Source organism: Vipera berus, assembly GCF_964194415.1.
Source record: "Vipera berus genome assembly, chromosome: 1".
Classification (NCBI taxonomy): domain Eukaryota; kingdom Metazoa; phylum Chordata; class Lepidosauria; order Squamata; family Viperidae; genus Vipera; species Vipera berus.
In genome coordinates, this window is record NC_138202.1 from 72,731,796 (window position 1) to 72,746,298 (window position 14,503).

The window sequence follows — 14,503 nt, forward strand, 5'->3', positions numbered from 1 at the left end:
CTGTGAAATGGACACCTGAAACAGAAGCCCAATCCCTTCTGCCCCAGGCAGCTGGCTTTGCATTTCACTCTTCCTATGTATTTGAAAGTCAGCTAATATAGCATAATGAAACTTTACAATAAATAGCAATCACAATATTAGTTTGGGTCTAGATGAAATTCCAAAATGCAAATTGTGTGGCATCGTCACTAAAGAAGATGAGAGTGTTCTGTGGCTGAATGCTTAGAATCCTCTTCTCTGCAGAGCCTTCTACATCATCTTCTTTAGCAAGACAAAAGATGCTTTATGACAATATACTCTTGGTAGCCTCGCATCCCACAGGTATAAAATTGATTCTTGTCTCGTGTGCTTGGCTGACAAGGGCAACAAGGGACAAATCGGTAGCTTCTATTGAATGGGTGAAATTCATAGGTTGATAGAGCACAATGCAAGGAGCAAATCGCACCATTCAGTTGACCTGATCTTTTTTTTTTTACATTAATGCTAGCGCACAGTAGGTATTCCTCCTAAGTCATTCTTCTCAGGCTAGCATCTAAGCTGTTTTAGACTATCGGGATCTTTTATTCTGGCTGCAGATACGTATGCAGATATTAAATGCTATAAATATCAAGGGGCAAGGGCCCTTACTAGCTTTTGTCTTTAATACTTTTTTTTAGAAAAAACCCCCCCAGCTGTGCCTGCTTATTCACTTCTCCAATACATTGAGTAGCTGCAATTAGCACCAGGCTGCAGTCACATTAGCCTAAATAGCTATGGCCTAAATAGCAGTTGTTCTGCATCCTTTGAAATGAAACCCCCCCACCAATGCTTCAGACTTAGGTGCTACTGCTATTGCAACTGTTACTCATGAAAGAAGACTGATAAAGTTGTGGCTTCTTTAAGGAATCCACTCATTGAAGTTGAAATCATCTTGAGTGCTGTAGGGACAGAAAAGCAGGGTATTAACCAAACACATGAATAAATAGCAACAGCAGATGGAAATGATGTGATCTCAGCTGCTGGAGAGAAATAGCGTGTGTGCAGACCTTTACCTTTTTAACTACTATTAAAGTCCACACCTGACCAGCATGATAGTCTATAATCCACAATGGACTGATTCAGGCTGAATACATATATGGGGGAAAACATTAGTCTGGTTTCACAAAGTTAGGCAAGTTTAACCACGATTTAGAGCTCTTAATCTAGCAAGTGGAGCATCCCTTCACAAAATGGCTTACAATGACCAACTGCAAAGCATCCATTGATTAGAAAGTGAGTTAACTGCCAGATGTCTTCAACTTTATAGTGGGGCTTTGCAAGATGCTAAGGCTTTGAAACATGCCAAGTTCATATTTGATTGTTTTAATTCCAAATATCGTTTAAAAACCAAGCAGCGAGATAATATTGCAGGCACAAACAGGCTACATTGGAGCCCAAGGACATCACCTACCCAGTGGTGGGATTCAAATATGTGAACAACCAGTTGTCTGTGTGGATGCCACTTCCAGAAGTCTGTTCTGGGCCTGGGCAACAAAAACTTAGCTACTGGTTCTGCTGAATTAGTGCGAACTGGCTGAATCCCACCACTGCACCTACCTCCCCAGTCTTAAACCAAAGTGGTCCCTTGCAAGTTCTACACTGCACTCCAATTACTACAGCATCACTCAAGAGCAAAATGAATAGCAATGGCAACAGCAGTAGGACATAGACTTATATACCACTTCATAGTGCTTTACAGCCCTCTCTAAGTGGTTCAAAGAGTTAGCATATTGCCCCTAGCAATCTGGGTCCTCATTTTATCGACCTCGGAAGGATGGAAGGCTGAGTCAACCTTGAGCCAGTCAGGATTGAACTACTGACAGTGAGCAGTGAGTTAGTCTGCAATACTGAATTCTAACCACTGTGCCACCCCGGCTCTGAATTCAGAATTCTGAGTATTCAGAAATACTTGAATACAGTATTTCTAAATAAAGGTCAGTATAAAGATCACAATATGTATATGTTAAGTTTCCCAGAGGTGGGCAGCCTAAAATTTTGAAATGTAAATTATTATAACAATCTAAATAATTCCATAACAAACAGAACACAGATTGTCCAGGTGAGATCTAATATACAAATTCAGGCTAGCTATGCCAGGAAGAAAACCTTCTTGGAGAAAAACTCTCAACATTAGAAAAGAGGTTTGTTTTCAACAGAGAGATGATATAAACAAGCCTTATAAATAGATTAAGAAGACAAACTCTTCTACATTGCCTGCAATCTTTTTTGTATAGGTAATGGAACATTCTCTTAATAGTGTTAATTAGAGGTCGTGTTTCTTTAGGAAAATTGGAGATCAGCGATTCTGTTTGTTGATTTAAGAAAGATTGTTTGGAGACCATGGTAGTCCTTGACTTATGGCCACAATTGGACCAGAACATTTCAACTGAATTGTGCCTGATTTTACAACTACTTTTGCTATGGCCATTAAGCCAATCACCATGGTCATTGAGGGAATCCAGCTTCCCCTTTGGACTTTGCTTGTTAGAAGCTAGCTGGGAAGGTCACAAATGGTAATCACATGGCACTAGGATACTACAACCATCATAAATACATGCTGGTTGCCAAGTATCCAAATTGTGATCCTATGACCATGGAAACATTGCAACAGTAGTAAGTGCTAGGATCAATTGTAAGTTGCTTTTTTCAATGCTGTTGTAGCTTTAAACAGTTGCTAAATGAATGGTTATAATTTGAGAATTACCTGTAATTTAAATTCTAATTCAATTTTAGAGCTACTTTGATCACTTAATATAAGACGATTCCCCATAGTCTCTCTGAAGGGTCTCTCTTTCCATCAGGTTTTGTTTTGTTTTAGCTTTATGAAATGGTTGAGACTCAGGACTCAGGATTTAGATGCTCCTAGTCTTTCTTGTAGACCACGGGTGTCAAACTGCCGGGCCGCAGGCCAGATGCATCATGGCGAAACTGTACCCACCCCATTGCCAGCAATGGAAAAAAGTCATGGCTTCTGGTTTGCGCGTGCGGCGCTTCCAGATGTGCAGGAAGAGTCCACTCCCTGCCGTCCAATCTTTCTTTTTTGGAGGCCCTTGAAAAGGGTTGAAAATCGCCCTGGAGGGGTGACTACCACGAGGAGACCCTCCCTGTGATTGCGGAAGGGCAGCAGCCCTCTGCTAGAATCTGGAGCAGCTCCTTTGGCCCAAAGAAGAGACTGGCCATGAAGATGGCCGATCACTAAGCCGCTCCCTGCTGAAAGCCAAAAGCACCATCTAGCACTAAGAAGCAATCTGGAGGACCTGGGTGAGACTTTACCTTTCTTATTCCCCTAACCATTTTCCTGTGGGACTTTTCTGAAAATTTCTACCCCCATTTTTTGAAAGAATGGCGATTATTTACTTGGGGAACAAATTTTAAAAGCTTAAAAGAAAATCAAGTGATTCAGCAAAGAAATTAAGCAATTTTATCTATATTTACTAAAAAGCTCCTGGTTTTTTTGGTGGGGATCTACTACCCTATTTTCTCTTTAAGATATGAATTAAGGAAAAAAAATATGGACTAATGCTATAAAAGTTTTATATTAATTTGGAAAAAAATTTTTTACATTGCATTCTGTATGTTATTGATGACATCTTGTGGCAAAACATGGTACAGCAAGTAAATTTCTTTTCTACTGTGAGAGCTGACTGAATAACAGAGCTGTCCTTGAAATCATTTTTAAAGATAAGTGTGGGAACACCTGGCACTGAAAACAATGCTTTTGGAGGTGGACAATCTTTGACTCTTATTACAATAGCCTCCATGGAAGATTTAGCTGCAAACAACAACAAAATGGATGATTATATCCCACCACTTAACTACAAGCTGATACTGGACACGATTTTGGCAATGACAGAGCAAATTAAAGCCAAACTGCAAGAAAAATCTGACAATTTAAAGCCACCAAATCAAACTATGACCTTAAATGAGGAATTGACAATCCAAAAGCAAATAGAAGAAATGGAAACTAACACTAAAATAGGAGACTTCAAAGAACTACAAATGCAACTTACAGAGAACCTTAATGTCCAAATTTCAATGTCAACTACAAAACTTACAACTTAAAAAGCAATAGCACCGGAAGAAAACAACATTAAAAGTGAAGACATTAAAGGCCTTCAAATACACTATATTGAGAATTCAGCTAATCAAACAACAACCACAACACCAGCTACTACTTTCTACCTAACCCAGATGGAACTGGAAGAAGAAAAAGACCTGACTGATCTAATGACAACTATATTACATCAATCATCAAAAACTGAACTATTAAAGCAAAACTTCAAAGGATACAAAGGGGACACTTTCTTTGCAAAACTGACATTTGGATGCTCTCCCTGGATTCAAATAAGGGGTATAGGAAGAAAGGAAGATACATTTGAGAATTTAAAGATGCCAGAAGGGAAGCCTGATTGGCACAAAAAGAAGGCAAGAGTTAGATTTAAAAAACTGAACTTGTCTCTTTTTTGGGATTTCTAAGGATAGAGTTTAAAAATATCATTTAATGGATTAAGGGGAATCTCTAAAAAATATAACTGATTTTACATTTAGGTTTTAGATCTGTAAGGGAAAACAAAATTAAGCTTCTAGAATATAATTCTGAACTATATTATAGAATTTGGAATGATATAACGAAAGATAGTATTTTAACAATTGATGAATGGTTAAGACGACATATAGAATATATTAGTTGTAATGATATAGACAGAAACTCATCTTGTATTTAACTTTTAAAGGAAAGTTGGTTATTAGAATCGATATATATTATAGAATTTGGAAAGATATAATATAATATATTCTGTTATAAGTGGTGAATTGTTAAGATAATAAATAGATGTTATGGGGAAAAATAAGAATGTTTCGAAATGAACAATGTAAGTTTTGTAGACAGGATAATTACTCTTTATTGAAATAGGGAAATGTTGGTTACCCAAAAAATAAGCTTTCCTCTATTTATTATAGGCTACTCTAGATTATTTTATTGCAATTAGGTAAAACCTAAAAGCAGGATATTTATATGTATTAGTGAAAATATATTCTTTTAATTGACTAGGTCACAATTAGAAATGTATTAATTTGATTAATTTGACTGTGTTATAACTAAGGGAAGTGGAGAGGAATTTTTGTTGATGTAACCTGAGCTATGTACAAATAACTTCTTATTTGATATTGTTTACTTTTGATTACCCAACCGCCGTATTGCTTCACAAATATTTGAATGTAAATAGTATAAAATTAATAAAAATTATAATAAAGAAAAAAGAAAAAAAAGTCGTGATACGTCATGTAACGTTGCGAGTTTGACAACCCTGTTGTAGACTGCCCCTCTAAGCTAACATTAAGGCATTCTGGCCAGTTGTATCTATAATATCTGTATTATTTGTGATAATCCAGAGATAATCCCCCATCATTTTAATCTGATTTTTAGGAAGGCAATAATATTCTGACCCAGCTTCTGAAGACAGTGAGGGAAGAGTCTGAAAAATAATCAGATGAAAAGTACTTTTGCTTGAGGAGAAATTAATCCAGGACTAGAATCATTTTATTGTCATGCCTTTTAACATTGTTTATATGTTTATACATTGTGTTAAAAATGACCTGGATTAGTTTGATTGGGTTTGTTTCACCATTAGACAGAAAAAATAACTGAAAATATTTATCAGTTTTTACTGCCAGTCTAACCCAGTACATAACTGGTGGTTAAGAAATACCTCAGGAAGGAAGGAAAAACATTGGGATTTCTACTTCTGGCAGAAGTAGGCAGACACTAAATACCTTTGAGCAGGGGTCCTCAACCTTGGCAACTTTAAGCTTTGCTGGCTGAGGAATTCTGGGAGTTGAAATCCACAAGTCTTAAAGTTGCCAAGGTTGAGGACCCCTGCCTTTGAGGGCCCTTCAAATTTTACCCATTTCTTTTCATGTGGTGATACGCAAGGAATAATCCTTTCCTTCCAACCATCAAGGAAAACTTGGTCGTATCAGAGATAATTGATCATGATAGTTTTCTGGATTAGGGCCCCACTAATCTGTAACCACTTTCAGATGCATTTGATTCAGTTCATTGCTTCTTTGGTAGCAGCCCATAACAGCAGGGTACGCAAGAAAAATGTTCTCTTGCTAATGAATGACATTATATAAAAGAATCCCTCCATTAATTGCAGAACTTGAAATACAGCAGCTGTTTCAATAATCATTCAGTTCAGTGAAATCATAAAGTAAGATAGGGAATAAGAATGAAAACCAAGGGTAGAAATTATATACAGGGGGGCTACATTTCCACAACTCTTGCATCTTGTAATTAGCTATCTACAAACAATGGGCTTGATTTCATTAATTTCCTCCCATATCCCATCCTGCTGCTCCATTTTTCAAGATGCCACCCAGAGTGCAGTAATCTAACGCAGCTATGTTTGAAATTTTCCATCGAATAGCTTTGTTGGCTCTAGACATTTTGACGCCCCAGGCACAGTCATGTTCTGATCCCCCTCCCTGTTAGTTTGGCTCATCTTCTGATTTTGTAAGCATCCAGGTCATTGTTTAACACAATGTATAAACATATAAACAAGGCACCCTCTTGTTTCTTTCTTTTCTTTGAATTTTTGAGCTTGATACTTACAATTTTCAGCTCTGGACAATTTTTCATTTTTCTCTCAGACATTTTCACTCAATATACTGTGAATTACAGTCAATTATTTTGATTATATCAGTATCCATTGCTATCATATGGCAACAGTTTTGTAAAATTATATTTGAATACTAAGTGGATACAAATATTAGTGCACACAGTGTGCCTTTACTGCTTTCCTGGATATAAATTTGATAAGCTGATAATCATGTGACTTGCTTACTCAGGACCTTGATGCCAGACCTTTGCCTTGCTTTGGTAATGTTACTAGATTCTTGAGGTCCATAGCTATAATAATTTCTTTTTTGTGATTTGTAACCTCTGGTTAATGTCCTGTTTACTACCACTTGACCAACTTTGTGTTCTTTGAAAAACTTAGAAAAAAAATTCTAAAGCACCAAAAAAATGACCATATTGTATATTTCAGAAGACTTTTCAATTTTGGAACCCCCCTAAAATTTAACACCCTGGGTTGCCTAAGCCTAGAACCAGCCCTGCTTTATTGCATAAAAGTATTATTAAAAATGCACCAGCCTTGGGCCTAGAACTATGAAGTTGGTAAGGAATAGTAAGGAATATAAAGAAAACACGAAAATTGAAACAAAACCAACAACTTTGCCTCCCCCCAAAATCTATCTACATATAGCCTTCTTACTAGGACTAGAAAAAGTGACTATTGTAGAAGCACACACAAAATTTCTATGTTATCAATCAGAGCTGAGATGAATTCTGGAGAATTCTCTACTTCACTATAAATGTGATTAATTGGGGGAGGTGCCCACATACTGGTCAGAAACCTATTCAGAAAATGGCAGGAATAAAAGAAGCAATAATATTAATAGAGTTGGTAACTACTGATTAAATTAATTGCCTGTAAAATCTAATTTATAAAATTAATCCTTTATCTCAGGGGTGTCAAACTCAATTTCATTGAGGGCCGGATAAAGCATTGCGGTTGCCCTCAAGGGGCCGGGTGGGTATGGCCAGGGTGGGCGTGGCCTACTGGGCAGGCGTGGCTAGAGTGCATATGGCCTACTGGGTGGGCGTGGCCAGCTCTACATCGTTGGCATCAAGGGTGCCTATGGGGGCCTGGGCAGGAGTGGGACAGATCTGAGGGTCTCTGGCAGAAGGAGGGTCTCTGGGCCAGGGCCAAGGCAGTGGGGCCCGTTCCCTCACTGTTTCCAGGATGGCTTCGCAGGCCACATGAAACCACTTTGCGGGCCGGATCTGGCCCCCGGGCCTTGTGTTTGACATGTCTGCTTTATCTGCATACACACACACGTATCCTCCTTCCAAGAGAAATAGCAGATGAGGAAAATGAAGGAACAGATCACAGAAGGGATATTTGAGGAAGGGAATCACTCAGCACAGCAAAGGAAAGAAAAGAGGGGGAAACCAAACTGAATGGAGATGAGCAGGAGGTTAATGAATTATCCAGGGAAGGTGGACAGATACTTTTTCAGAGGGAGAGCATCTGCTATGAGACAAAAAAGAGGAAGATTTTTTTTTTGCTTTTGCCTTTCTGAGTCCTGAGATCTCTAGAAAAATAATTTGGAGTTCAGTGACAATGCTGGTTCCCTCCATGGATTCATACCAATCTTTCTAGTCCTAAATGAGACAAATGTTTCTTTCTCCTTTAGGCAGCTTCTGTTTCAGTAAAACCTGTTTCCTTACAAGAGCATCAACTTCTATTTTGTTTATGGCTTTGATGTCATTTGGGCAGCCAACACAAGTAGCAATAACAATAGCATTTAGCATTTAGACTTGTACACCACCCCATAGTGCTTTACAGCACTCTATGGGTGTTTACAATGTCAGCATATCTGGGCCTTCATTTTACTGACCTCGGAAGGATGGAAGTCTGAGTAAACCTTGAGCTTGTCAGAACTGGACTCCAGGCTGTGGGCAGGCTCCCTGTGTTACATACTCTTATTTTGCCTCTCCACTTGACAATTTATCAGCTGTATCCTGCATCATTTGCAGCTTTTAAACCATCTCATATAAGCTATAAAACTCAAAAGAGGTTTCTAAGGGCATGGATCCAAGCTATGTTGCCCCAATTCAAATAGGATTGTGGCTAAAAATTTTCTATGCTATTGAGATCAACTGCATTCCTAGCAAGAGACAGAAATTAGGGAGAATATCAAGTGATACACCTGCTTTTTTTTGAGGGAGGGAAGAGAGAGAGAGAGAGAGAGAGAGAGAGAGAGAGAGAGAGAGAGAGAGAGAGAGAGAGAGAGAGAGAGAGAGAGAGAGAGAGAGAGAGAGAGAGAGAGAGAGAGAGAGAGAGAGAGAGAGAGAGAGAGAGAGAGAGAGATGCATCATTAAAACTGGCAAATTTCTAATTTCTAAACCTGGGAAACCCAGTACCTCCACGTTAGCTAAATTCACTTTTAGTCTGACTTCATCCAATCCATCCCTAGTTCTAAGCAACTATGGAGACCTGCTACAGGTAAAAAAGAAATACAGTTGAGTGTTATATTGTGACACCACATTTCAAATGACCTCTTTAGTGATGTTATGCCAGGGGTCTTCAAACTTGGCCCTTTTATGATTTGTGGACTTCAACTCCCAGAATTCCTCAGCCGGTAAGCCAGTCTGAGGAATTCTGGGAGTTGAAGTCCACAAGTCATAAAAAGGCCAAGTTTAAAGACCCTGTGTTATGTAAACACTGAACAGCACAGGAGAATGATTAGGACTTTGTGTGACTCATTATGTGAGATACAAATCTCGCTTCTTTGCTACTTAGTGGATGAGAGAGCAGATAGACTGCACATTATTAATAGCTTTGTCCCAACCCTATTTCCAAACCAATTGAGACATCAGTTTTCTCTTGAATTCCTGCACTGCTGTTGTGATAGGAGCTTTGAGAACATTATAATCCAATAGCTTTCAACATGGGATGCTGAAGAGGTAGCAGGGAGGATTTTTTTTTTGGGGGGGAGGGTAATTCTATACAATTACAGAAAAAGTTTAGTGGGAATAAAAAAACCAATAGATATAGCCCACTACCATGTTTAGGAAACTAGTTTGTGTATTGTAGCTATTCCTTGTCTTAGTCTGTTCCAGAGATGATCTTTCCATGGTGGAGACCACATGGTACATGAAACGAATAGCACAGAAATTATTCACATATGAGTTAATGGGAGACACATTGCTTACTTAATACCAAGACTGGGTTTCGGAAACAGTGCCTCTATGGCTCTGATTTTTCATGGGTGCTGTAATTTCAAAAGCTGAAAGCTTCTGTTTCACTCTTCACTATCTGTCACCCAGTTCTATCACCATCGGCTATTAGAGACCAATGGGAGAGAAGTAGAGCTTTCAGACTTTGATTCAATGACTGTGTGGATAGTTTTGTCCTTTTTTTTTTACACATAAATGTTCCAGGAAAGTGATAGGTATCTCCAGGGTATTTTTTCTCATAGAACACTCAGAACGGAGTTCCGGCACCTTTTTTGGATGGAACCTTGTAGGGTAGGCAAGGCGGGTTGTATGACATGCGTGAGTTCCAGCACCTTTTTCTTTTACAAAAAAAGCACTGGGTATCTCAATTTGAATATGGATATGGTATTGGAAAGTAAGAGGAAAATCAATCTGTAATATGTGTGATGGGACCACAAAGTCAATTAATCTGGACATTGGTACAGAAGTGATTCTGCATGGTGATTCTGCACTTTCCCTGAAAATTCAGATGAGAAACCTGGAAGTGGTCTTGGATATGATCGTATGTGGAAATGCCCAGTTAATGGCATAAATCAGGAGTGCTCTTTTTTTTTAATTAGTTAAGATAATCACAGCCAGACCAAGCCTCAATTATCCATGTGTTAGGTATTTCCAAATTATATTAGCAAACACTTTACATGCTAATGCTTCTGAAACCAACTGAGAAATTGCAGTTAGGTGAAAATATGATTGACCAGATATTGGTATAGAAAGACATCTGTGCACCAGCTTAATCAGCTGTCTCTATGCATATTCAAGACCTACGTGATTTATATGAATGCTTGTCTCCATCTACATTACCCTCCCTGAGCACGTTTGAAATGGGCTTTGTTTGCTTCCCTGATTTGTAGGAGCGTTTAGATAGTAATACCACAGTGTGGCCTCTTATAGTAGCTTCTGAGCTTTAAAACTACTTTTCTTCCACTGTTTAGTGGCTGGGTTTACACTTGCCCAAAGCCATAATGGGATTAGCTTTTTTTTGTAGCTCAGCATAAGATATGGATCCAGACATTATGGTTATAAATTGTGGCTTATGTCTAATGTGAGCATCCAATCAACTGAGATAGTTTCTCCTGGTCCATCTTAATCTTGGAAACTGTAGGCTGCTATCCTCAGGTGGACTTGATATGATGCTTCATTAAAAAAAATCAGCCAAGAGTGGTAGGCAGCATTACCAGCAGTGTCAGTTGTTTGAAAAACTGAAGGATCTGCTCAGCTCTGCTGCAAGAATCCTCACTGCACCCTGGAAAGTAGATTCTGTGAAAGGCCTTAAGAGGCTATTGGAGGCTTACTTCAAAGGCTGGCTAGTATACATGTAGCAATCGCCTGGAGGGTAAATCACATGTAGCCCTAAGTTCATCTCTGAGAGCTTTCATGACATGTGTATTCTAACAGCTTTTGGAGATACCTCACATTAACCAATTCTCTTGGAGAATGTTTGCTTAGGCTTCCTGCGGTTTAAAGATTTTAAAAACATTAATGCTTCCAAGACCCACAATTGATTAAAATGTCTTGAAAAGAATTGATAGTGTTGGATCTAAAGAAGAGACCATTCATAATTCCTAAAGTTTGCCAACAACTAGATCAAATAGGTTTCTAACTTTAATATCAAGGTGATCACAGTTGTTTGACAATCACAGATAAGTGCCTATTGGTCAGGTATTCACCTGGGCAGGTATAAAGCATGCCCAGGTAACCATTGTCCGGCAGTTCAGACCACACTACCATCCAATAAAGATTACGCTCACACACACCTATGCCTGTGTCTCATCGATCCGCGAACCTGACATAAAAATGTGGTAGTAGCTGCAATCACCACAAACCTTTCTCAGAAACTACACACCAGAAGTGCTTTAAAAACACACACACATTCCAGAATGCAACTGGAATTATCCCTTCTCACAGTGCAGGATATTCTGGGGAAGAATGGGATGACATTAGTGGGAGGCATCAATTTGGTCTTTAATGACATAATGGCTTCTGAATGAAGCCCTGCCATGACCTACCAGGCCTAATACTTGAGGGAATTATATATCAGGAAGTGGTGGAAAATGGTGGCCAATTGATTATTGCTTTTGTCTGCTATATCCTTGTTGATAACTTTGACTGATGTTTTTAATTGTAGGATGTTTTTTGTTAGTTTTTATGATGCATTTTTATTACCTCACATTCTGTGCGATGGGTGGCTGCATAAATGTGATAAATTCTCTCAGAAAGAACCTCACCAAAATTTAACTCTTAATTTCAGAAACTCGAGTTTCAAGGTTGAAAGCATTGCCTGCACTACCTCTCCATATGCATATAGCAGGAAACCAGATGTCTCCATCTGAGGTTGTTCTTCTGGTACAGGAATCATTTCCCCCCAAGTATAAGATCTTCTATAAAAAAGCAACCCAATTCATTGCTTCAGATCTGTTTCAATGTCATTAATTATGTGAAAGGTTTTGAATATACTGTGATTTGTAAAAGAAATATTAATATTTATCATTTATTATTCTTTTATATGCTTCTAGAGTAGATTGCACTTTGGTACCAAGTTTTCTGGGTATATCAACTTCCTTAAGCACAGTGGAATTATGATGGGGCTCATTTATGAAGAAAAGTGCATAGCATGACATATGACAACTCCCTTAAAAAAACCAAAACAGTCCAGACATCAACCTGGTTGGTTTCCGATTCCTCTCCAATTACATTACAGTTTAAAATGTTACACTGTATATTTTTCTTAGTTCAGGAATGAAGAAATTATGTCCCTATGGACATTGTAAGATTACAACTTCTATGTGCCTTTTCCATTGGACACTGCTAACTGGGGATGATGGTAATTCTAATTCAAATCATTTATGAATACTGCATTCATGCATTCTTACCAAAGAATGAGGAAATTAGGAATGAAAGACAGAGGATAGCCTTTGCCATTTTACTAAGATCCTGTTTTTTTATCTGGTTAATGCATTTGAATGTGTGTCTTTTCCAGTTGGTTTATACATGCATCATTTCTGCTTTCCCTACATTTTACTAAAACAAGTAAATAGCCTGCCTCTCATGCTTGATCAAGAAAAAGAATGCTTATAGCATCACACCAACCCCAACCTCAGTGAACTCTGAGGCAGTTTGCAAAGTTCTTGCGCATTACCATTCAGGGCTAATTAGAGAGAACAATTTACTCAGAGCAAATCTATCAAGTGTTTTTCCAGTAAAAGGCTTTCACCGTGTATAACAGGATATGGATGACACTCAGACCATATATCAAGTATCAGAGATGGCTTCTCGTCTTCAGATCCTGTGAATCATCCTTCCAAATGCATTGTAAAAATTAAGGCTAAAACAGCACGGCCACTCAAGTGTCAGCAAAGTCTGTGCAATACTGTACCTGTCTGCCATCTTTCTGGTTGCATGCCTCAACTGTGACCTTGGAACCAGTGGAAAAGGAGGTGATTGAGAGACACTTGTCCTGCTGCCTGATTAAAGGATCACTGAAAATCCACTCCTTTGGGGGCAGAAAGCAAGAAGAGAATTTAGCATAAGGCGATAATACAGGGGTCCCCAATCCCCAGGTCATGACCCACATCTAGGTGGCAGCCTATTTGGAATTTGACCATGTAAATGGCTGGCTGGAGTTCACATGCAGCTCAACTTGTGCAAGCCAGCAGGCACTCGTTTGCGTGCATGCTGGCCTGCCACTTGCACAAATCAAACTGCACACGTGCGCATCGGCCTGCCGCTTGCATGGCCAAGCTCCCCTCTCCGCCCCCCCCCACCGGTGCACACGTGCAGCTTGATTTGCGCAAGTGGCAGACCAGCACGCATGTGTATGATTGCCCACCGGCCTGCTGGCTCGCACAAGTGATAGTACAACATTTTCTCAATTATATCTGCTAAATTTATAGCTTTTGTTTGGAATAGAAAGCCTGACTCAAACACTTTCCCCTCCTACATTGACTTCTACAATTGCCCTTCAGCGAGGAAGGAGAAAAATGGCATAAATCAGGAAAATGGCAACTTGTTTTCAGAAGAATCTGCAATTGCAGCAGCATTTTTGTATTGCTATTGTTATCAGTGCTTGCAAAAAGTAATTGTAGGTTTCCATTGTGACAGAAAGCCCTCAAGGGTCTTGGAAAATCAGCTGCCTGCTTTCAAGGTTTATACTGAGTAGGTTAGTGCTGGGAGTGAGTTTGTGGGAATAAGATTATTTATTTATTACTTTATTTGCTACTTCTGTTTGCACAAAATCCAAATTGAATAAACAAATAAATGTTCGCAGCTATTCACTTAATAGCTGCCCAGTTTAATCCCGAGAATGCCTCGAGAGAGAGGAATGGTCCAAGGTACCTTTTGTGGCCTGGCCATTAGCGATCCCTCTACCAAGCCACCTGGTTTTGACCTGCTTCGTTTTGTCTGGACAAAATTGAACAGAATTAGGCATGATAGTGGAACAAGTGCCTCTGCACTTATTCCATCAGTGGGGATGGAAAGATTATCCTTGTTGCAATTGTGGTGGTGATATGCAAACTGTTAAACATATTGTGTACATTGCCCATGATGTGTGTTCTCTGGTTTCCTAGAAAATCTGCATGAAGCAACACCAGAGGTGATCACCTGGATAGCTGAATTGGACATCCAGTTATGAAGCCACTA

The 14,503-nt window shown here is 39.0% G+C and overlaps 1 protein-coding gene across 1 annotated transcript in view; it reads right to left on the minus strand.

Moving 5' to 3' along the window:
- Positions 1–14,503, minus strand: part of GALNT16 (polypeptide N-acetylgalactosaminyltransferase 16) — a 213,218-nt gene that overhangs the window by 3,653 nt on the left and 195,062 nt on the right. The window contains exon 14 of the mRNA XM_081317852.1: positions 13,239–13,355. Coding sequence (XP_081173978.1) covers positions 13,239–13,355 — 117 coding nt within the window. The remainder of the gene's footprint in view (positions 1–13,238; positions 13,356–14,503) is intronic.